The 24,759-nt window shown below is 37.7% G+C and overlaps 1 protein-coding gene across 1 annotated transcript in view; it reads right to left on the bottom strand.

Annotated features, from left to right (window-relative positions):
- The window catches only part of kcng4 (potassium channel, voltage gated modifier subfamily G, member 4), a 31,661-nt gene extending 7,174 nt beyond the window's left edge, over positions 1–24,487 (bottom strand). Inside the window, exons 1-2 of the mRNA XM_002934951.4 lie at positions 24,154–24,487; positions 22,745–23,528 (exon numbers count right to left, since the gene is read on the bottom strand). Coding sequence (XP_002934997.1) covers positions 22,745–23,494 — 750 coding nt within the window. The 5' untranslated portion in view covers positions 23,495–23,528; positions 24,154–24,487. The remainder of the gene's footprint in view (positions 1–22,744; positions 23,529–24,153) is intronic.
- Positions 24,488–24,759: the final 272 nt, after the last annotated feature.

The raw sequence follows: 24,759 nt of genomic DNA, 5'->3' as shown, positions 1-24,759 counted from the left end.
TGTTTTGCATCCAATAAGGATTAATTATATCTTAGTTGGGGTCAATTACAAGGTACTGTTTTATTATTACAGAGAAAAAGGAAATCAGTTTTAAAATTCTGAATTATTTGATTAAAATGGAGTCTATGGGAGACAGGCTTTCCGTAATTCGGAGCTTTCTGGATAATGGGTTTCCGGATAAGGGATCCCATACCTGTATAACAATAAATACAAGATAAATAGAGTTGCAATAAGTTAAGAGTTGAGGACACAAGAGGAAGGAGGTCCCTGCCCCATAGAGCTTACAATCTATATGGGAGGGTAACTAACAGACACAAATAGGCAAATATAAGTGCTGTAGGTCACAGTGGGTGTCAGGGAACTTTTTATGTATATTAATATTTTGAAAAGTAGTTTTTTAGTTTGGGAGTTTAAAATAAAAGACAAACTGGCTTACCTGCACATTTTATGAGTTCCAGAGGGTCACTAGTGTATTAAAAAAGCATGCATCTAAATGACAAAATAAATCTGTCATATGCAGTATATGATGCAAAACTATTTGGAGGGCTTATAGGGATCTCCCAAAGAACTTACATGCTCCAAAATAGTCTGCACCAACCGATTTTCTATCGTAGCTGTGCATTTGTGCATATGCAAGTTATAACAGTACTACATACAGTAAATAGAGTGCACACAAGTAAATCAGCACTCACGCCCACAGTTTTTGAATAAAGTGTGCAATTTGTACACACACAGGCTACATGAGACTAGAGTGAATGTAAACATGTCATGACATTCTAGTTACATGAGTATTTAAGGTGTGTAAGTTTAAGGTTTGTGTACTTACTTTATTCATTTTTGCTCTGCTATCTGTGACAAACAACTTGAAAGTGGCCAAATAAAGAACCTGAGATTTAGATTTGGAGCATAGAAACAACTGCTTCAGAGGTATATCCCCATCATACACTATCCATTTGGCCAAAAATGCCAAAACCCACTAATGTGCTACTAGTAAGGGCACCTCCACAACCAATTTACAAAAACCATCTATATCACAAGTGCAGTATCCACCTCCAAAATATACATTGCTTTAAGTAACTCAGTGTAGATCCCTTTGTCCCAATCTTTACCAAAGACCTGCAAACTAGGAGAAATCTTAATCCCAAAAGAGAAGCATAACACATTAATCAGGCCCGTCACTCTTCAATATTACTGTATATTGCATAATACAATTATAACTGATAGGGCAAAGTGGTTGCAGCCACAGATTTTATTTTATAATACTGAACTTGAAAGAATCTCTAAGGGATATCTTAAGAAGACAATAAATTAAAAAAAAAGAATGGAAAGAGAAAAAAAATATTGCACCTAGCCTTAAATATGGCTACTAAAGTTCCCCAAATCCCTACTAAAGTTTATTTCTTTCTAATAGATACACATAACCACTGTTTAAATTGTTTCTCTTAGGGGCCATTTAATAACCATCTGATTTTTTTTCTATTTGGATTTTTGGTGCTAAAAGTCGCAGAAAAAAAGTCTAAAAATACAAATCCAACAATTCATCAGCTAAAACTTGCCAAGATCACATGGAAGTCAATGGCACATGTCTCTTCCATAGTTAAACTATAGCTTTGATGGAACTGTGAAGAGGCTGGATGTGTATTCAGAGCCTGAGGGCAACCCACCCCAGCCAAGTCAAGCTGGTCTTAGGACTGTCCAACACAAAAATAATGTTTGTAATGTAATAAACAAGGCAATGAACATTATTGCGGAATGCAAATTTTTTTCCTATTTTCTGAATTTTTTATTCCATTTATGTGTTTTATTACATAATGCCCTTAATATTTAATTGAAAAACCAAATAGCAAAACACTAAAGAGCTTATTTATATCCAAAAACACAGTGGGCAATTTGTACTTTTCCATGCTGTCAGTTGTGGGTAAAACCACTGTCAGTGAAGGTATTTGTGTCAAAATACTCTCACACTTTCATGTAGTTTCTCTCATTTCAATTTCAAAGCACGTGCTACTGAACCTATTTACACAGGGGTAACCTCAAGCTACTGCCACCTCCTGGCCAGGTTTCCCACAGTGCAGCTGTGACAAAAGGGCGCATGTAACTCAAACACTGGAAATGACACCAGACAGATATTGAAAATATTCATCGCACCTGCACCCTATTTGTGACAAAGTGTGCCAAATTGAGTGCAGTAGTACTAAGTGCAGTACAATTGTATCAGATTCAAAGTCCGTTTGCGTCCGCAATCATGCTGGAATCTGAGAAAAATCCTGCATTGTGAGAAAAAAAAATGGCAATTGGGCTTGAAATTGCGCTTTGCTCACTGCACTTGTGAATGTAAATGCCCTTAGATGTTAAAAGGTAGGGTTGCCACCTCTCCTGCCTGGGGCATGGTGTGATGTCACTGGGGAGGGCCACATCATCATGGGGGTGATGACATAGTGATCGGCAAAATCCTCCCAGTTTCCAAAGTGGGAAAACCGTGCAGATAGTTTTGACCCAGACAGCCCGGTTTACGCCCCCGTTCAAAACTGGACAGGTGGCAACCCTATTAAAAGGTAAATTAAAAAAGCATTGTTTTAAAAAGGCTCTTTTAACAAAAAGTTTGAGTGATTTTATACCTTACATCTTATTGATATTATGCCAGATTTACATATATGTTTTGCAGCTCGGAATGACACAGATATAATTCATATTGCAACCTTGATCCAGTCACAATCGCTTTGTTTTCTTCCCAGTTTGAGTGGGAAACATTCCCAACTCCCGTAGTAAAAAGTGACACCTGTGTGCTTTAATGGCAGCTTGTAGTAGCGTTCCTAAATGTTATTAACCCTGCTGAGCATGATAGTGTTTGTGTCATCACACCCTGCCAGCCACACTCATTACATGCAGGTCTCACAAAACAACAATATGTTCATGTTTGTCGAATAAGGAAATGGAATCATTCAGCTAAGCACCAGGCTCCTGTGGATACATGAGACTGCCTCCAGCCATATATTCTTAGAAGTTATTCAGCTGACTGGAAACCCAGGGTCCTCTGGGGAGTAACACAGATATAACAGCAATTAGTACTGCAGTTAATCATAATTCCTTCTCTGGTAAGAAAGGCTGATTAAAATAGGCTTCAAGTAAGACTTCATTTCATAACAAATTTTCAAATGTATGTCTTTAACTTGCAGTTTTTTCCTAGCATTATAGCAATCATAATGGTATGGTTAAGTGTAAATAAATAATGTGTCATATATCCAACCCTGTATACTCTAGGGTTCATGAACTGGCCCTATTTATCATAGCCAAAAATAATTATTTTGTGTTACCTGTTATGCTTCTCAGCTCTCTACTATACCCAACACGAAAATACCTTGTTATTCTGTATGTAAGTATTCTCTATACTTCAATGGTGTGTTTTGCCTTTACTCATTTACTGATGATCCATTAACATTTTATTACATTCCAGTAGAATCTAAGTGGGTACAGAACTTGCACTAGAAAATGTAAATGGAATTTACATATGTAATTTGCTTTGATTTAGGCTCATTATTTCTGGAATGAGACAATGAGCAAAGTGCATTTCTGGATACGATCGCCATGTTTTTTTTCCACAATGCACCAGATTTTTCCCGAATTCATGCATAGTTGTGCATGCAATGTGGGCTTTAAATTAAATGCAATTGTGCTGTGTCGACTCTTGCGAGCTGACCTGAGCGAACACTAGAAGTTATGCCAGGCAGACTGCAAAAGATCTAGAATAGATGCAACTGCACATTCATTTCACTGTAAATTGGACACATTTATGCCAAATATTTTCACAGTCTGCCTGGCATCAGTTCCAGTGTTTGCTCATGTCAGTTCTGGTGTTCAGCATGTAAATGACATCTGCATTCAATTTTTTAGGTGGAAGTATGCTGCATCTATTGGCACAGGGTGTCGAGGGAACCCTGGAGCTACCACCTGGTCAGGAGGTGACTGCAGCTCCATGGTTCGCACAACGCCGTGCATTAATAGACACAGAAGCATTCAATTCAGAATGGAAGGTAGGAGGGACTGATCGCTGCCGACCACAACTATATGGAAGTGCACAGAGATCATTTGGATGCAAGTACCTGGTTTTAGACGCAACTCATTGTGGGGAAAAGCTCAAGTTGCCCACTGTGTCTGTGGATGAAAATGAGCCCTACAGTGTTAAGTAAAGTGTAATATCTTTGTTACTTCAAATTTTGTATCAGTTTAGCTGGATAGTACCCTTCAGGTGATTATTTTGCTGTGCTATTTAAAGCAGTCAGTAAATATACAGCGTATTGCTGAGTGTTATTGTACTTGAGAATGTGGCTCACTGAACCATTTAGGGAGTTATATTGTATAATTTAATGTTATGGGTTATGGTACAAATTAATGTTATGGCGTATGGTTCAATTTAATGCCAGGAGTTGCTCTGCCATTTTATGCTGGGGGTCACTGCATCACTTTAGGGCACATGTACGTATACAAGTGCAATGAGCTAAATTGGCATGTTTTTTTTCCCACAATGCTGTTTTTTTTTTCCAGAATTCCAGCATCATCACTGTTGCAAGGGGGTGATGCACTTGGAGCAATTGTGCATTGTGTGTACAATTTGACACATTTACTTTGCATGCATTTTTTCACAAATCGAACACAATTGTGGACAAATGTTACAGTGTTCAGCATAAAAATTATGTTTATTCTAATACTTTCGGCATAAGTGTGCTGCTCCTATTGATGCTGGGTGCAAAGGGAGCCCTAGAGCTAACACCTTGTCAGGCAGTGGCAGTAACTCCAGGGTTCCCTTGTGTCAATAGAAGCAGCAGTGCTCAATTTGGGACTGAAGTCAGGAATGGCTGAGCGACGGTGAGCACAACCATACAGAGGTGCAAGAAGCACAAGTACCCGAAAAGTGGTTTTACACATAACTGACTGTGGGGAAATTATCACTTGAGAAAGTACATGACTCCTATTATGTCCCAGACCAAATGTTCTCAGTTTTTTCTAAGGTAAAGTATATTTGTGATGATTTGGTAGCCAATTGACTGTAATGTTTACTTTGTTGAACCTATCGGGTGCAGATGGGCTGCAAGCAATTTTTTTTGATTGCTATAGATTGGGATGTTCCACCTGCAGTCCCTTGCCCCTTCTGTAATACAACCCCAACTTAAACCTGGCAAGCTTTTTATTTTTGTCAAAAATCTGCTCATGGAAAAAAAGATTTGTTTTTGTTTAAACAGAGCATTCAACTGCAAAAAGAATCAACTGCAGTCAACAGAGTTTAGGGACTTGCTGTTTTTTTTGACAACCACAAGCAAAGTCTAACAAAGTAGGTTGCCTTTGGTTTATGACTGTCTCCCTTAGCTCAGCACATAGCACTATCACTTTATTAAATAGAATGAATTTCTTCAGTCACCCATTTCTAACTTTTTATTAGTTCTGTAATCTATTTTTTAGACTCATCTTACACAAAATCCTGACAACAAACATTATTATGATGGAATAGCTCTGTAGGATGAATAAAATTGCTGTCTTGGTGTTTATTTTTAACAGGAAGATGATAAACTTCTAATCTGATGTGTCTTGAAATAAGGAGTCTTAATTACATCACATTATTATAAATTTGTTTAAGCTCCAAATTAAATATTCAGGAAAATGTGCTTAGACAGAGGATGAACACAAACGATCATGATTTATGCCAGAGGAAAGGGAAAATCAATTTAATGATTCCCTAAGCATAAACTCACGCTGAGTAATAGTCAGCCCTATTAATTAACTTGTTTTCGGTGGCGTTGTAATGAAGCTGGTGTGATATTGCTCATGGCAGGCAGAAGGGTATAACTTACAATGGCTTCAGTGTGACTTTCAGAACTGCTGGGATGATCGACTTCTGTGTCAGAAAAGGTCACTTTCCCATACGTAGTTTTATGAAAAAAAAGGTTTTTGAGGGTAAAAAATATGCCCTTGACCCCAGAAGGAACATGGTGCTTCTTTCTTGTCAAAGGACATAAGGGTTAAAGCATTTATTCATCCAGGAAGGTGACCCAAGAAACCATGACAGGTCTCTTGGGCATACTACCTGCGTGACTATAAATAATTCCCTCTCAACAGGCCCTTGATCCCTTCAAAAGAATTCATAAAAACAAATCTACTACTCCTTTAAAACTACTCTGATCATTCATGCTACTTTATCATTATTAATTTGAGATGTTTTGTTGATGGGGATGGATCAGTTGAGAATGTGGCTTCCTTTATTTCAATTTAGGGGTTTTAGCCCCCTGGTCCCCTGCTGAAGTACTAGTTCTTTTTTATTTGAATGCATCTGTTTTATAGTATACAGCTTTTTATCCTGTAGACAAACTCCTACTTGACTGGTAAACATTTTGACTACTGACGAAAGAGCTTGGAAGACAGTTCCAAAACCCAAAAGGGGCATTGACAAATGTATGTCATACGAACTGCACCAAGTACAAAATACAGCTATTTAAATGAATGGCTACTGTCTTAAAACCAACATAATTTTATTCAAATTCAGTGAAAATATATTTTGAGAAATATCAAGACATTCAGATAATCATGAAATATCTATCCTTTCAAACTTTGGTTCATTTACTATAACACAAGGGGGCTGATTTACTAATCCACGAATCCGAATGAGAAAAATTCGGATTGGAAAACAAACATTTTGCGACTTTTTTGTATTTTTTTGCGACTTTTTCGTAGCCGTTACAACTTGCGTGAATTGTCGCAACTTTTTCATAGTCATTACGACTTTCGCGAATTGTCGCGACTTTTTCGTATTGAGCGCTCGAAAAAGTCGCAAAATACCGATCATTACGAAAAAAACGTTCGTGGATTAGTAAATATGCCCCAAGTAGTGTGATTGATGCATTATGAAGGCTATAATTACCACCAATTAAGGGATGCACCAAATCCACAATTTTAGGTTTCCGTTGCATCAAAGCCAATGCCTAAAAAATTCACTATATGAAATAAATTGTCATCTTTCGTTGTCCAGTAGTCTAAAGCAATGTGTTACTAAAGGGCTCATTTATCAAAGTCTGAATTTCAGATGTTTAAAAGTACGATTGGCAAAAATTCGGAGTAAATATGCTTATTTGGGATGTGCGTTAATTGGATGAAAATTTGTATCGTGGTCATACGAAAATATTGTGGTGCGATCCGAAAGTTACGAAATTTTCATAACGATCGTAAACGGCATGAAAACCTTTCACTGCATGATTTTGGAAGCCTTCCATAGGACTCAATGGCACTCTGCAGCTCCAACCTGGCCAAAAGAAAGTCACAATACCAAAGCTTGAATGAATTACAAAACTTTCATAGACAAATACGATTTTGTCGCACAAATTGACCCACACCACAATTACACAAACCACGTAATTAGAAAAATACAAATTTTTCTCATTTGTACTTATTAGGACTTTTATAAATGTGCCCCTAAGAGTTCGGTTTAATATAGACAGGCACTCATGATTTAGCCAAATCCTGCAAAAAAGGCTGGGATTCTTCTGAATCCTTTTAATCAGTGCAGGGTTCTGATGAAAAGATTTACAGAACTAAAAATTGGTGCCTATGGAAGGTCTTACTGGAGACTACAAGAGTAAAATTTCTACAAAAGGAGATAAGGCAGAGATTTTCCTTAAAACACTTCCATAAATAAAGATCCTTTTATTTTCTATTCCACACCCAATAAGATCTTTGATGTTATATACCTGTAGTGTAGAGCTAGAATAAGCCAGCACACAAGACTCTCCTTTTCTAAATACAGTCACTTTTATATGGGTTGCTTTGTTATTTATTTTCTGCTTGCACCAAATGAGTAATATTATGGAAACCTAGTGATTAACTGTAAGAACAGGGTTCTTTATCATTCAATTTTGACTTTTATATAGCACCCTAGGTATGCTTGTTGATAAAATAAAAGGATACCATCATTCCTGGGGAAGCACAGGATTCATCCTACAGATCGATCGGCCCCCTTTGATGGCTGATGAGCCCCACAAGGACTTATTTTCTTGCTTTAATATGCTGCGCTTCCATTAAATATACATTGTTCTGTCTCGCCTGAGCAAATTTCTCTGACAACGTGAGCAGCATTCTCTACGTGGAAAGCTGTATATTCAATTATGTTTTCATTGTTTCTTTGTACCTTATTAATTATGTGCACCCCAGAGTGAGGAGATACTGATTCTTTTGTTTGAATCTGTACCCCATTGGTTCTGCGTGGTATAATTGCTGTACTGTTTTCAGATACACTGTTTCCTATCTGACCTCTACAATTTAATAATTCACTTTCATTGCTTCATTGTAAGTCAGGGTCTGTGCACTTGTTTTATTATACACATTATTTTAGTATAATGTTATTTTGAAAAGTTTGGAGATTAGCCAAGATTCTTTCTTCTTTATTTCTTCACCAGGATCTTTTATTAAAACTATTTTTTTTTATTGTTTATCATTTTCAAATATCAAGTAAGTTATAGTAACATGCTCCATAAAACCATAGTAACAATATTCCATACAACTCTCATTATGCCAGGCCACAGCAATCATATGAACCAAGAAACCAAGTCAAAAAACTGCATGCAAGTCATCACTTTCTCCTGGGGCAAAGTCTAAAACAACTTTGAGCTGCAGATTGGCAGGACTAAGACACAGTTGTGAATTTCACACTTACAAAATTACTTTTTCTCCTCAGTGATGTCACTGAACTTGAGGCTACAGGCGTCGAGAGGTGGGGGGCCAAGCAGGCATTTCCTTCCCTGTATACCCACTGAGATGGATAAAGACCTAATGACATTGCAGGATTTCTGTGTCAGGCAATAAGCAGCCAGATTGTTGTTAATTTCTTTTTTTTTATCCAGTGGCAGCCCAAGGCACAGCCTCATGACATGGTGATGTATAAAGGCACCTTGTGTTTAAGACTGGTTTTGCTTCTGTAAAGGTGAGAAAGACTTGACCTGCTTGTGTCATTGAGTGGGAGAGACTGAGGGGCTCCAGCAATCATAAAGGAAACCCCACGTGATATAAGGAACTCATGCAGGCTTTTGGGCAAAAATACCGTATTTGTTGAGTTTTTTAAATAAGTGGGCTTTGTTATATAATAAAAAGTTTGGCACATATACAAGCATATGTAATATTTTTTTATTTATTGGATCAGTAGTTCTCAAGTATGGGTTTCAATCCTCTTTGCGGATAGAGCTCCCTTTTGGCATCACCATGTCTAGTTTTCTGCTTGCCACTTAATTATAAGTAAATGGAGCTGCAACTCCAGATCATTGGTCAGATAGATCCATTTAGTGTGCTGGTACAAAATTAAGATTAAGCACTGGGCATGCAGTTCTTTTCTAGGATGAAATATCTTAGCGAGCATCTATAATCTATGTGTAGCACAGTGCTTTGCAGTGAGCAAAAGAAAGGGAAATGAATCACAGACACCTGCCCTGCACTTTCACAGAAGAGGTTTCAAGGGGATCACTGAAAGATATGCAACATACAAGCATTTAGTGCTGCAAATCATTGTAATATTTTATGCTGGGCGTTAAACAGTGCCATATATTGCTTGAAGTCACTGTGCCATTTAATGCTGAAAGTCATCACACAGTGTATTGCCTGTAGTCACAGAAGGCATGCTGTTAGGCAGATAATAAAGGCTACTTTTCCTTAACAGTCATGAAATATCTATTTCAATTAATGTTGTGCTTCACTGTGCCATTTCTATGTTAGAAGCTGATGTAACATGATATTACTGTAATATGACCAATGCCTGTTTCCTTATTACTAATCAACAGGTGAGTATTTACAAGTAAAAGGGAAACTGGTAATTTCTTGCCACACTATGCAATTTAGAGACACTATTATAACAGGATAATAGTATGGCAGAAGGGACTATACATTCCTGATTTTACACCCTGCAGCCATGACAGAACCAAGTTATGATGCTTTACCCTGGACTTGCCACCTTTGGCATTGGAAAAAAAACAAATAAAAGGGCAGGATGATAATATTGGGAGCAGTGACATATGGTGGTGGGGTCATGACATTTGGGGATGTGTTTGTGCCTTGAGAAGGTGGCTCCGTAAAGGTGGTTATTGGCCACATTATTGTTTGGGTTTCACAAGGCTGAAATCCGAACAGCCAGTTTTGACCCAAACAGCCCTAAGAAAAACCTAAAACCCATTTATAAATAAGTACAAGGTACTGTTTTACTATTACAGAAAAAAATAGCAAAACCTAAAAAAATGTGGGTATTTAGTTAAAATAGGGTCTGTAGGATAGAATAAGAACCAGTCTCCCCATCTTCTAATCATGCTTACACTAAAGTGGGTTTTATTAAATGCAAGCATATGGGTGTGCACTGAAAGGTAATATATTATACTTTATAAATAATGTATGCTGTTTTTCCAGTTGTTGAGTGACATCCACTGTAATATTTTTCATGGAGTACAGTTTACCCTAAGGCTGGCTCTGGCAAAATGCTTCAATCAAGGTTATCCAAGCCCTGCGAATCTGCTTCTATCCCTTGCAGCTATTATGTGCTAGAAATGACAATTTTTCATTTGGCTTTGTACAGTCCAGCCTCTGACCCCATTTAGGAACCATGAAGACAACATGCATTTTCACATGTCCAAGTACTTTTGAACCAATTCCATGGTAAACATAGGCAGATATTCTAGCTGTTGACATGAAAGTTTTGGTAAAAAAAGAACTTGTCAGCTTATGCATGAGCATTAACAGGTCCTATAAGAAATAGCAAGGTAGCTTCAATTTATTGTCAAATAGTATAACAGACTTTGTATGGCATAAACTATGTTTTGCTGAACAAGAAATATAAAAACAAGAATATATGCATGTTTTTATTTTTGAATGCGTCTGGTTGAGGGAATTATAAGGGTGAAGACTCACGGAGCTACTAGTTGCACGCTGAGCTACAGGTAGCTACTAGTACCCTGCCATAGCCAATACTAAGAATTTCCTATGCTAAAACACACGTATAGACAGTTACCATGAGGTAATCAGCATTGTCTATTTCTGTAGCCATGACAAGTAGCTGCTACTAGTAGCTCCATGTATCTTCACCCAAATAAGGATGGATAAGGTTGTAGTCTGAATCCCTCCCAACATGCCACACTGACTGATAACTGTTCTGGGGGGGATAATACCCCTCCTAATTATATCACTGTAATGTAATTTCCCTTTAAAGGACACCTATCATCAAAAAAATGATGTCACAGCCCTGCCCCTGATGTCATCCACCCCACCCCTGAGATCACCCACCCTATGATGTTACTTCCCAGCCCCCTGGCCTGGATTTCAAGCAGAAGAAAGGTGGCAACACAAGAGGGGAAAGGGGTCTTATAAATGTATTAGTAAATTAGTTGATAAGTAATATAAAATCAGCATAATTGATAAGCATTAGTAATTGGTCATAATTACATTTAATAATAATACATTAATAAAGTTTTTAATACCATTTATTCATCATTTACATAAACCATTTATTAGTGTTTTCTTTTGCAATTGCACCAAAAAAAACAGCAACATTTAAATGTATACTATTAAATTCAGTCCTTATAAAGGTTCTTGCTTTAAGCCTTTCTTGGCTGTTAAATTAATGAAAATGTAATATTTAAAGCAAAAAAAAAAAAAAAAAAAAAAGCATATTTCCATATGCTGCAAGGGTGGGGCTTGATTCACTGCTCTTATTAATATATTTATCAGTATATTCAGCTTCATTACAGATTTTACTTACAATATTGCATCATTTATATTTTATGTATTTACAATGCATACTAGATATAATATATGTATGTTACATGAAATTATGTTAAACTGTTAAACTGAAAATGCCAAAGCCTAGAATATAGGATTCTGGGATTTCTATAATCCCACCTACTGTTCCCTATATTTAGGCATATTTGTTTGATATCCACAGTGAAGCACAGATGCAGCATTAATCAGGTGGGTGATAATGGTTTGCCCCAACTCCATTTACATTTGTAAAACTGCACATAGCTGCTGTTATGGTATAATGATTTTGGTATAATGATTTTTCCAGGAGAAATACATATAGCTGGAAACTCAAAAATGATTTCTCCATTCCTGGCTATTGATAATAATACAACACTGTCTAGAAACTAGGCAATGTTAAAAGTTCACCTTTAAATTTAACATTTACATGTTATAGATAGACCTAATATTGGTCTTCGTTATATGTTTTGTATTTTTTTTTTATTAACATTTCAATTCTTCTCTTTCCACTGAAAAGTCTTATGGTTGTAGGGGTCAGTGACCCCAGCAACCCAAAAACACATTGACTGAGGCCTCCTGTCTGTAGTGAATAAGCCTTTATCACCGCATTTCCTCCATCGAAATGCAGTGATAAAGGCTCCTTCTTGTGTGTTTTTCTTGCCAAAAGAATATGCCCAATGGTGACCTCGCTGGGCAGTCACCCAGGGCCTATTGGAATAAAAGGCCAAAAGTCAGCAAAGAAGGGGTGTGACTTGGAATGGGAGGGGAAGGGGGTCACAGCCAGGGAATGTATGGGGAGGGACAGATCAGTTCCCAGGGCTCCTTCTGATGAAAACACTTAATATGCCACTTTTTAACAATGCAGGTACAGTACATTATAGCACCCTGTGCAACTGCAATAGACTTCACTCAGTTATCTCTGTAATACTAATACAGAACACACAAAGTCCCTGCAAAAGAAACACAGAGACCTCTGTACAAATCAAGAGTCCACAGTAGAACAGATTTAGAGCTCACAGTCACCCAGCAGTACAGATTCAGAGAAAACAGACCACAGTATTTGGGCAGTGAGCAATACATCCTTCACCCAGCTGGCACACTGCCTAAATACAGTGACAGTGATGTGCAAGACTGACTTTTAGCATATATATAGTAAATAGGAAAATATTTAAAATGGCCCAAAAGCCCATCCAGAACAACAATACAGTGTGGCAGTAAAGTAGTATGCATGCATTAGTGCGTGAGTATTTTTGTAGTAGACTTCATGAGAAAATGATACAGATCAATACGACAGTTTTCTCTATGTAAATGTTCATTTCTTTCACTGTGAGATGATGTTGTTCAGAACATTATTTAAAAGCTGTCAGGGAAGAGTCAGTTAAGGTCTCCTGTAAAAAAATCCCTGTCACATAGACATGAACATATCACAGGATTCTACTCATATCTGATCAACACATATGCAACCTCAACCGTATGGTGTTCCTCTGATGTGACTATACTTCTATGGGCAGAAATAGGACATTGCAATTGCATGGCTTCAAATGCCCTATATAATGGAATGCACACATGAGGGTTTTACCACCACAGGCAAGGAAAAATTAATGTTTAATGGAGCGCATTGCCTCCCCCTTAAAAAATATAGTATTCCAATATTACAGGGAATGATGAAAAACTCTCCTTTAGAAAGCATTAAGCATTAGTCCCTGCAAGCAAAAAATATATCCTATTCCTCTGACTCACACCATTCAACAACTAATTAGCCACTTGAGGTGTATTCCCTCATATAAATGAGGCAAATACAGTAATGGCAGCAAATCTTTGATAAATGAGCTACATTATTTAGCTAGACATGAATCCCTATCAGATATCTGACTGTTGATCTAATCCTACTAACATTAATAATGTGATTAATGAACCATATCTCGACACTGCTGTATTTACATTTGGGGGTTTGTATTGGTACACTAAGCTGATTGCGGTCTTATTTATTTCAGATAATTCACATAAAAAGCTCCCAACAGCCAAACCCTCACATCTAAATCTGCAAATATACACTAAGCAAATCATGTATATCTGAACCTGGACTTGCTTAATTGTCTCACATTAAAACCGATTGCATAAAATACAGTGTGTATGTAAGAATACTCTGCACTATAATATACTAGAATATGCTGCACAATACTCCTGCTTTATTTTATATCGGATAAAAAGGCAGCAGAGAGATGTGCTATATGAGCAATATGTGGAGAAACGGCATTTCAGCTTCATAAATGAATAATTACATCAAAGACAGATCTGTTTTAGGTGACAGAAATGGTCTTTCTATTTTTAGAAGGGAACTTGGCTGCGATGGATATTTGTTCCACAGCTTGTTCTCTGCGTTTCCCATCCTACACTGAGAGCTGCAGAGCATGTTCAATGATTGCCACTTTGAGAGGTGTCAGATATGTGTAAGTGGTGTCATTACTAAGCAATGTGCCTTTGTGCATGGCACAAGAGCATGTAGTAATTATAATGTTCAATAGGCCATTTTAAGTTGTTGTGGCATGAGAGTACTATGAAGTGAATACCCATCAATGCCCTATACTAGCCATGAATAGCTGTGTAACTTACACACCATTCATATTGCAGTTTCAGTGTAAGAAATTGTATTCAGATAATTCCTTATATTTAATAGCCCAAGAGGAGTAAGAGAAACAAATAACTTACTCTTTTACGTATTGTAAAAGAGTAGTTTGCCTAAAATTAACTTTTGGTAAAATGAAGACAACAATATTCTAAAACAATGTGCAATTAGTTTACTTTTTATTTTTTTTTTTGTGCTATTTTAATTATTTGTTGTTTGTTCTGTACTTGTCAGGCTTGGAATGTAGGCTGCTATGTGGTTGCTAGGGCTTAATTATCTTAGCAATATGTCAGCAGTGTGGAAGTCAGTAAAAAAGTAGAAAAATAAAGATATAACAGAAGCAGTATCTTACCAGAAGTATCTTGCTGGGCTCAGTGACCCTGACAACCAGCTGGCATTGTTAGTTCCAGGCTGGGGTAAAGTAGAATACGAAAGCTAATAAATCAAAAAACATACAACATAAAGCATGAAGACAGGATTTATCCGCATGCACCAAGCACCTCTATATTTGCACCTGTACAAAAAACAAAGGTTATTAGCACACTGAGCGGACACGTCATCTTTTTATCCTTACTACAACTGCAATGTCAGAATGCTTGAAGTCACCTCCAATTATCCTCTTTGCTGCCTGGGATAATTGCATGAAAATTTCAACCCAAACAGGGCCGGATTTCTGTGCTGCATGGCCAGGGAGTGGCACCCTTTACCGCCCCACCTCCAGGATCACGCGCATTGGTTGACACCCTGAGCACAGGAGATGTGCGCCTAGACTGCATTGCTCCGAGTATAAGCAACTTCATGTGCAGCTGGGCAGCATGCCACCCCTTAATTTGTGACACCCTAGGCTCAGGCCTTTGTGGCCTTGCCACAAATCCAGCCCTGAACAGGAGATTTCCATGTACTACGTGCCCCAAAACAGGAACAAGCTTTGTAAGGGGATAATATATGACGCCAGGGAGCCTGGGGCTTGCCACCTCAGTAGTTGTCTGGTAGGAAATAGTAGAAAAATTACAGTATCATTGGTATGTTCCCTGGGTTAAAGCCAAGCCATAATTATATAATTTTATCATATACTGTAACTAGTGATGAGCGAATTTTTTTTTCGCCAGGCATGGATCTGCAATGAATTTCAGCAAAAATGGCGCAGTCGCATAAAATTAGACATGGTTGCGTCAAAAAAGGTCATGTTTGTGTCAAAAAAAGCACAGTCTCGTCAAAAAAGTCATGCACGTCAAAAAAAGTCACGCACGTCAAAAAATACATGTGGCACCTGCATTTCGCAAATTTTTCGCAGTTTTGCACATTTTTCCATAGTTTCGCATTTTTTTCGGCAAAACGAAGCAGGACAGATTCACTGATCACTAACTGTCTGTAACATATCAAGCATTGCTTGAGTAATAAATTGAACTTTTGATTTCTGATAATAACAGTTGAAATAAATAAATACAAAAAAAGAAGAGATGAAGAGTTTCTGGACTAGCAATCTAAAATAAAATATAAAGAATATTTCTCAGACACCTGTATTTTGGCATATGTGTGAGTCAATTTCCTGTTCCAAAAATGACAGGAATATTTAAATATCACTGGACAGGAATATTAATGTTGCATTTCAGGCACTGTTATCTGCTACCACTGCCTTATTTTGTACAAGTGCGTGTCTAGGCTAGTAATGACTGAAAGCAAATCATTCCTTTTGAGACCTAAAAGGCCCTGTGGGGCTTGTCATGGTATTGTCAGATGCATTTCATCAGCTGAGACACTCACTCAATCCAGATGGGGCTAATTTTGATTAATATTCACCTACTGATGGAAAGACTAACAGTTTGCCAAATGATCAACAGTATATACTGTATGCAAGTAATGTCACATGCAGCCTATTGCATCTTGCATTGCAAGGAAATTCATAATAACATACCTCATAAGTGAAGCTCGTCTAACTGCTAGCTGATTCAGAGGAAAACCCCCATGTGCAGCCTCTACAATTTGCCTCAAAGGGGGAAAAAATTCTTTCTGACTACAAAGTGGGCAATCGGACCAGTACCTGGATCAACTTGGTACTCAGTCATTTATTTTCTCACACTGGATTGGAGACCAAAACTGCACTGCATATTTTAGATGGGGCCTTACCAGTGCTTTGTAAAGAGGGAATATATACCCCCTCCTCTGTGTATCCCTTTTTAATACAGGACAACTTGCTAGCCCTTCTTGCTGCTGATTGACATTGCTTGCTAACAGGGCTGCCATCAATAAAATTGGAGCTCCATAATACTAAGCTAGCAGGCCCATTTATTAGCTCACTGTTCACATTTTCTGGGCACCCTGGTTAGTCGGTCCTGCAAACAAGTAAAATGGGGCCTCAATGGAAAAAATGCACTTTGCATGCATGACTACACCCTTCATCTGTCTGTCCCACAATCTGGTTCAGGTAAACAAACAGTATTTTCTGAATAAAACCCCTTTGAATGTGCTACACAGCCTCCAGTGGGCAAATATGTTGGGACACAAGCATGTACATAATGATCAAGCCCCCAAGTTTAGTTTGCTGATCATGCACATGCATGTGACATAGGATCGGGAGACATGCTGACCAATCATATGTCATATGCATGCCCATAATCAGCAAGTGGAACACTCACTCATTATGTACAGTACATGTGTGTTCCACAACATAGCCACCTGCAATGGCCTCTTAGCATAAGCAGCAGAGTGCTCGTGCTGTTTAGGGATCTGGCCTGCTATAAAAATCTTATGGTGCCAGATCTGCTAGTGTATGGTGCATCAGATTCAGGTATTCATACTGATCGTTTAGATACTGAATCTAGTTGATCCATATATGGTCACCTTAAGGCAGGAAGACAAAACCTATGGTTCCAGCAGTTAAATGGGAGAAAAAGTTATTCGAGAAGGTAATGCCAAGGAAATTGTATAATTTATTATAACATGGACTTAGTTATTTTGTAGGTAGAATGTTGATATGATTATCAGATCATGCACTTTGGTCCTTTCTATCTAGATAATAACATAAAGAATTTAGGTCAGGGAAAATGTCACAGAAAATCCCTCAAAGGGCAGTGCTGTACCAATTAAAGAAGGATTATCAATTCATAGACACAGATTACTGGACATAAGGCCAAAATGGCTACATAAGCATTAGGATCTGTATACTGTACTTGTGAGGACAACATTTATATAATCTATAACTCCTTTATAAGGATTGATAATATTATTATGGCTGTAATCCTTTTTAATGAAACAACTAAACTGTCATTAGTGAAGAACTGTGCTTTAATAAGCTCTGTATGTTTTATTCTCACATAAAATATAAGATCAATATATGAGCATTATACTGGAAATGTTCCTAGTAAAAAAAAAATTAAATTTGCATTAGACTGGAACCGATACAGATATTAAAATGTTGCTGTGCAATTCAGATAAGCCAGAAAGCCCTCATACATCATCTGCTCATATTTTAAGAGGAGTTGTTATTCTTGTGAAATGCAATATTGTATTAATAAATGCTATAAATGTTAAAGTTTGAATAAAGTAAGGCTAAAGTTTCCTTTGCTGCTCTCAGGCAGTTGCAATTATAATTGTTCTCAGGGAATGCAATATCTGCCTGCGGCAGTGAAGATTACAGTAAAAGGGAATCAAGGGCTTCCCTGGCATATCATGCATCAATACAAGGGGATAAGACTTGGAAACCTCACCCACTCCACAAAAGATTGCATGCTGATATGGAAGCCTGACATTCATTTTAATGGATTCTACCTGTCATTTTCTGGTTGAAATTCATTCTCCTGTTACCAGTGGTGATATGCAGTTCCATTAATACCAGTTTCTGGGTCCTTCACCAGGTTAGATGCTTGCTCACCCTATATGTCCCATGCGCTACTAACCTTACTGTAATGTCAGGTCTGAAGACCACTTCAAACAAAATACTCATTACAGATAGCTGGACCCCAAAGTCTCACCTGTAACCCTTGGGATACTGTTATATCCACCAACCTTCTTTAAATGGCTTTAGGAGTTACTGGGGTGTTGTTGTTTAAGTGCTGGAGAGTTGAAAGTAAATTATCAAAATCTTATTGCAATGCACCTAAACTCACACAAATTCATGAATAAATTATACTTTAAATGTTGAAAAACTAATACTGGGCCCATGAGGCCTTTGACATCTTGAAGGTAAAGGTCCCTTGCTCCCATTTCCACCTTGTGGAAACCTTTGTGTATACCAAGCACCTTATTGTACTAAATTAGTCAGTCTTCATGTTGGTGTATGTCACATTGCTTAGTAACCTCTGCAACACACTAAATATGCAGAGAAAGGACAGATGCTGAGAATCCCAGGGGGAGTTATATTACTTTGCTCTGTGCATTGTGGTTCTTGAAGTCACCCTTTATTATGGTCTGTGATGTGATTAATGATCTAAAAGGTTCTCCAGCAGCTCTTGGTCCTAAATGTACAGTGGCAGTGGTACATTTTAGTTAATAAAAGTAGCAGAGGCCTTTGGGGAATTACAAAGTTATTGAAGCACAAGCCAAGGGTATCCTGTAGATGTTATAATGACCTTCCAAGTCCTTAATGGTGTTAGTATTTTGTTTAAAGGGGACATATAGGATCAAGAAAAAGGGGTTTGCCATTGACCTCTAAAACAAAAATAATGTGCCTTTAAAAGCTACTAAATTGGTCCCAGTTCATGCTCTGTTTCTAGTTCTTGTACAGATTTGGAAGACAAATTCAAGCCATGACAAACCTAAGTGCCAGGTGCTGTGAGAAGAAATGGACACAGGAATATATAGGTTTTCAGGGGTCCCCAACCTTTCTTACTCGTGAGCCACAGTCAAATGTAAAAAGACTTGGAGAGCAACACAAGCATCATAAAAGTTCATGGAGGTGCCAAATAAGGGCTAAGATTGGCTATTAGGCAGCCTCTATGCACACTATCAGCTTACAGGAGGCTTTATTTTGTAGTAAATCTTATTTTTATTCAACCAAAACTTGCCACCAAGTCAGGAATTCAAAAATAACTACCTGGTTTGGGGGCACTGAGAGCAACATCCAAGGGGTTGGAGAGCAACATGTTACTGGTTGGGGATCACAGGGTTTGGAGATACTGTAAGGTCATACACTAGCAGATCCTCCTAACCAATGGGCCAAAGCCAAAACAATAAAACATATTCATTAAAACATAGTAAATAAATGGTTGTAAACCAATTTTTGGCTTTAATTAATTCTGTAACATATTTTGCCTCCCCTGAGGAAAAGATTAAGAACCACTGGTCGACAGGGTTTGGCTCTCCCAGTCAAATACATGCATACTATATGAGTCGATGTTTATGAGTTGCACTTTGCACTCTATCAGTATATAAGTCAAATAGCATTTCATTACATGCTGTCTAACTGTGTTAACGTGGAAGACTATCTTCTAGACCCATTATTGCAGATCTGAAAATATCTAACTGAAATATCAATATAAGATGTCATACAAATCAGTTCCTAAAACTCAGATGAAGGCCAAGAGCCATACAGCCCCAGGCATCTGACCTGATTTAGATTAGCAAGTGTCTGCTGGTGTCACTAAATGCCCAGACTTAGGTGAAACTGCTCAGAAACATAGTACTTAATAATTACAACACCACTTTTAGCCCAAGTATCTGATTATGAATAAACCAAACTGAAATGGGGGATTGTTTTCTCTTTAAAGCAGAAAGGAGACAGGAAAAGCATACACATTTGCAAGTCTGACACGCCTTAGGCTTAAGCCATGCCACTTGGGAAACATAAAAGATTCCCATTGCATAAATCCATTTTGCTTTTCTGTACATTTTTGGCATGGCAAACCATAAATTACAGATTTTTACATCCAACTGCGTGCTTCCTTCTCTTTTTTAAAAGTCAGAACTGATCAATTTTCATTTACATTTCTTGTCCATGTAGGGCAAGCTCTTAATCCTGTCACTGATGGCTTCAAAAGTTGAACCTGCTGAAGTCTCAGACTATCTATGACTACTGTTATTGGCATGTAGATGATTACATTTGCAACCTCTATTTTAAAATGCAGTTGTTCATGTGCTTCCAAATGTGTGTCTGTATGATTGGTTGCAAAGTTTCTCATCTCTGTCAGCAGGTGGTACACAGCAAACCCTGGAGTTAATACCACACAATATACACATTCACTAAAACTGTCATCATGTTTTATTTTATTTAATAAACAAATCACTCTGCCTCATTTTTCAGCTCAATAACTTGCTGAAATAATGTAATGTTCTATACCTAGGTAATGTATATATACATTGGATGGATAATGTAGAAAAGCCTCTTTTGTTACAGATACAGCCAATGTGCATCCATCTTTGGTTTCTCCAATTATACTCAAGTGTCTACAACAAGTGACAAACACCTGGAACAGAGATAGTGAGTGACATTTCTCCCTAATCCTTTATGTTTGTGCAACCCTGTGAAAAGCATTAGTTTCATTCATCCTCATGTGGTTTCAAATGAGTCAATCTCATGGTGCATACCAGAGGCACCAAATGGGCTTGACACCATCATTGCAAACACATTCTGATCAATGCAAATTTACAATTCAGGATTGACTCCAACAACAGGTAATGTAAAAGTCTTATGTTTGCACAAATCTTGTAACCCATAGCAACCAGCCAACAGCTAAGGGTATTCCGGATAAGGGGTCTTTCCGTAATTTGGATCTCCATACCTCAAGTCTACTAAAAAAAATCAATAAAACATTATTTAAACCCAATAGAATTGTTTTGCATCCAATAAGAAATAATTTTATCTTAGTTGGGATCAACTACAAGGTACTGTTTTGTTATTACAGAGAAAAAGGAAATCAGTTTTAAAATTCTGAATAATTTGATTAAAATTGAGTTTATGGGAGATGGGTTTTCCGTAATTCAGAGCTTTCTGGATAGCGGGTTTTCGGATAAGGGATCCAATACCTGTACTAGACAAGTAGCAAACTTAAGACTATTTATTACATTACCCTTTAGTGTCTAAACCACTGCTTGCATACATATCCACAGCTTTTGACACCAAACTTTTATCCTTATCATTGCATAATATATATGGACTAAATATATGCAGATTGAGAGCAGATAATGGGCCATTTGCTTAGTCGTAAACTAGGGGTACAGAAGCCCTGTGCCCAGGTTTGATGTCCTGACCTAAAAGGTACTTGGAAAAGTTACTATGTTTATGTGAAATCTTACTCTGTGTGTCCAGTGATATTGTAAGTGCAAAGTCCAGTCAATGTAAATAGGTGCCACACTAATACTGTATATACCATTCCAGTACACTGTGTGCTTCAGCTATCATAATAAAATTAAATGAAGTACTCCTAGAAAAGTAATATTTAACAGGTATTACGGGATCATCACTGTTCCTGGTGAGCTGAGAAAGACCATCATTGTACAGTGGGTGTTATCTGGTACAATCCACTATGGTGTGCCTATTGAAAATTCTTACATGTAGCCCTACAAAAGAACTGAGCTAATACAATTCAGTGGCAAATTTCCAGATTGAATAACCTGTCCCATGTGTTTGCAACTTGCTTAACCCAAAAAGTTGCCTTTTATAGTTTAGCAGAATAAGACAGCACTTTGTGTAAAACTGTAGGATAAACTATGTATAAAACTTGATATATACATACTGGATAGCATTTCAAGGATAATGGCCAACTGCCTAATAATTTTAGTAAATTCACTCTTTTTGGCACCAAATACACTATTTTGGGATTCGGCCAAACCCTGAATCCTTTGTGAAAGACTTGGTCGAATACAGAACCAAATCTGAATCCTAATTTGCGTGTGCAAATCAGTTAAGGAAGGATTAAAGGGAACTTGTTTTAATTTGACAAAAAGTCACATGATTTTAAGGATTCGGTTTAGCCAGGCACTTGGATATGGCTGAATCCTGCTGAAAAAGGAAGAATCTTGGCTGAATCCTGAACTGAATCCTGGATTCAAAAACTGGACCTGAATTGGGAGAAAAGTTTTCATTCCTCAAATGGAATCTTGCCATAGGTTTTCACATGATAACCATAAAATAATTTTTTGTCATTGAATTGCATCTGGCTATATGGGAACATTTGGAATTGAAATGGAGATAAGCTTTCCTCATAAAAAACGTTTCACTGAATTGCATCTAGCAAAGATCTAGAATGTTAGTTAAATTCATATATATATATATATATATATATATATATATATAACTACAATTTTTTCCAATTAGCAAGATTTTTTTTATCAGCTGGTTACAATAAGCATGACATTGTTTTGCCAGTGTAAACTTTGGTGACTAGGCTTATCACAAAGCTCAGCTCCCAGACTTACCCTGTCCTCCTCAGCTCGGAGGTCTGGCATGGTGCTAACACAAAGGTTTATAGCGGTGGTGGCCACAAATATAATAGAGAGGCAGGCAAACACCTTTCCAGGGATCCCTGATTGTGGATTCTCTACCATATCCCTTAGTTTGCCCATACAATGGCCAACTTTGGTGTTGTCTTCAAGAACACATATGGTCTCCCTGTTCCTCTGGGCTTCCTCTTCTTTTCTGATCTCAGCAAGTTCTTCAAGTTTCTGAAAAAGCTTCCTAAGACAACATCTTTCTAGTTTGGACTCTTCGATACCCCAGTAAGTTAACTCATCCTGAAAAGACAAGGCACACATTTCCCTTAAGAGCCTCAGCTTGCCTGCTGCCAGGAAGCTGACAATCATGCTGAAAGCACAAGGGTTCCTGTCAAAAAAGAATTCATTGGTGTCTTCATCAAAGTCATCACAAATCTGGATGATTTCCTCATAGCTGCTACAAAACCTTAATTTTCCAAGTCTTGTCATAGGAAATTCATCCAAAGTACTCCAAGGCATGAGGTATTTAATTCCTCCTACATTAATGATAATTTCTCGCTTCAGGTCAGCTGTATAGACTCCATCTGTGTCATAGATCCTTTGAGCCCTTTGGTACCTAACTCCTTTAATTGTCTGGGATTCAACAGCAATTGGAAAGAAATGGTTCAAGGTACTGCTGGAGGAGTAGCTTAGGTTATTATAGTCTTGTTCACTGTTTCCAGATATTATAGGCATCTCTGACCAATGTATGTCACTTCAGAATCTGGATCTGTTATAAAAAGGCATTTAGAAATATTCGTTAAACCACAAGAAAGCCCAAATGAATTCCTGATTTCGAACTGAAATCTGTAAATTTGTTACAACTTTTGCATCAAACCATCTCTTTTCACTTGTAAAGTAATCTAATAGGAACAAACATAGGTGTAATGTAAATGTTTGTATTAATAAAGGTGCCCCCCTGAGGGATCTAAAGCCCCTTCTACTGGTGGGCAAGTTCTTTTTTTGTAATTAATGAGTTGTTCTGCATTGGGCTCAGTGGTTGCTGCTGGGTTAATAAACAGACAAAGCCATGCTTACATGTTTTAACTTTTCCTATATATGAGGGAAATACAGTACCATAACCATGGTCTATTCACATGAGATTCTCTTCTTTCAGCTGCTTTCTCTAGATATATGCGCAACTTGCCTGCATTTGTAAAGCTGATATAAGCTGGAGATGCTATATAAAACAGATGAAGTGCTGCATATATCTTCAATATGCCTTGCTGCTTACTACAGAGCACACACTAACTGCTTTCCTGGTGCACAAATGCATACAATATAATGCTGCTTAGACAGTACAATGTTAGTGTGAAATAAAGGCAAGAGGAACATGCATTGCAAAGTTTACTCACCATAACTGTGGGACAGGATCCTGCTGCATCCTCTTCATACCGTAGCACAAACCATCCCTGTCCATCTCTCTCTCTCTCTCTCTCTCTCTCACACACACAAACTGTATCCACTGGCTGCTCAAAGCAAAATAAAGGCAGTTTCTACACCTCACATCTCCCTTTGTATCTCCTCCCTCTGATTCTGCATGTGGATGTGTTCTCACTCACTTTCTGACCTCCCCTTTCATATCTTCCACCCTCTGATACCTAGTTTCTCTTTCTTCTCTTCCCTCTCTTTCTCTGGGACTGAAAACCTGCTAAGACAACGGTTTTTGCATCTTTGTAGCCTCACTGCTCTCCTTATATGTTGTTCTGTCACTTTTCTTCTCCCTGCTGATGTTTAGCTCACACTGGTGATATTACACATTTTCCCACCCCCTGTAGTTCAGTGCACAGTGAACATTGTAATTCTATGTACTAAGCATATTCTGATATTCATTTTAATAAACTTATGGAGAATATATTAAGAGGCAGATGTATAAAAGTGCAAGATTAGAGCTCGCCACAGAAACACTCACCCACTTTTTATTCATTCCTAGGGGATTATTAGAAGCATATTTATCAATG

This window comes from Xenopus tropicalis, chromosome 4 (assembly GCF_000004195.4).
Source record: "Xenopus tropicalis strain Nigerian chromosome 4, UCB_Xtro_10.0, whole genome shotgun sequence".
NCBI lineage: Eukaryota > Metazoa > Chordata > Amphibia > Anura > Pipidae > Xenopus > Xenopus tropicalis.
The sequence above is the reverse complement of the archived record's forward strand: the minus strand, read 5'-3'. Positions and strand labels throughout refer to the sequence as shown.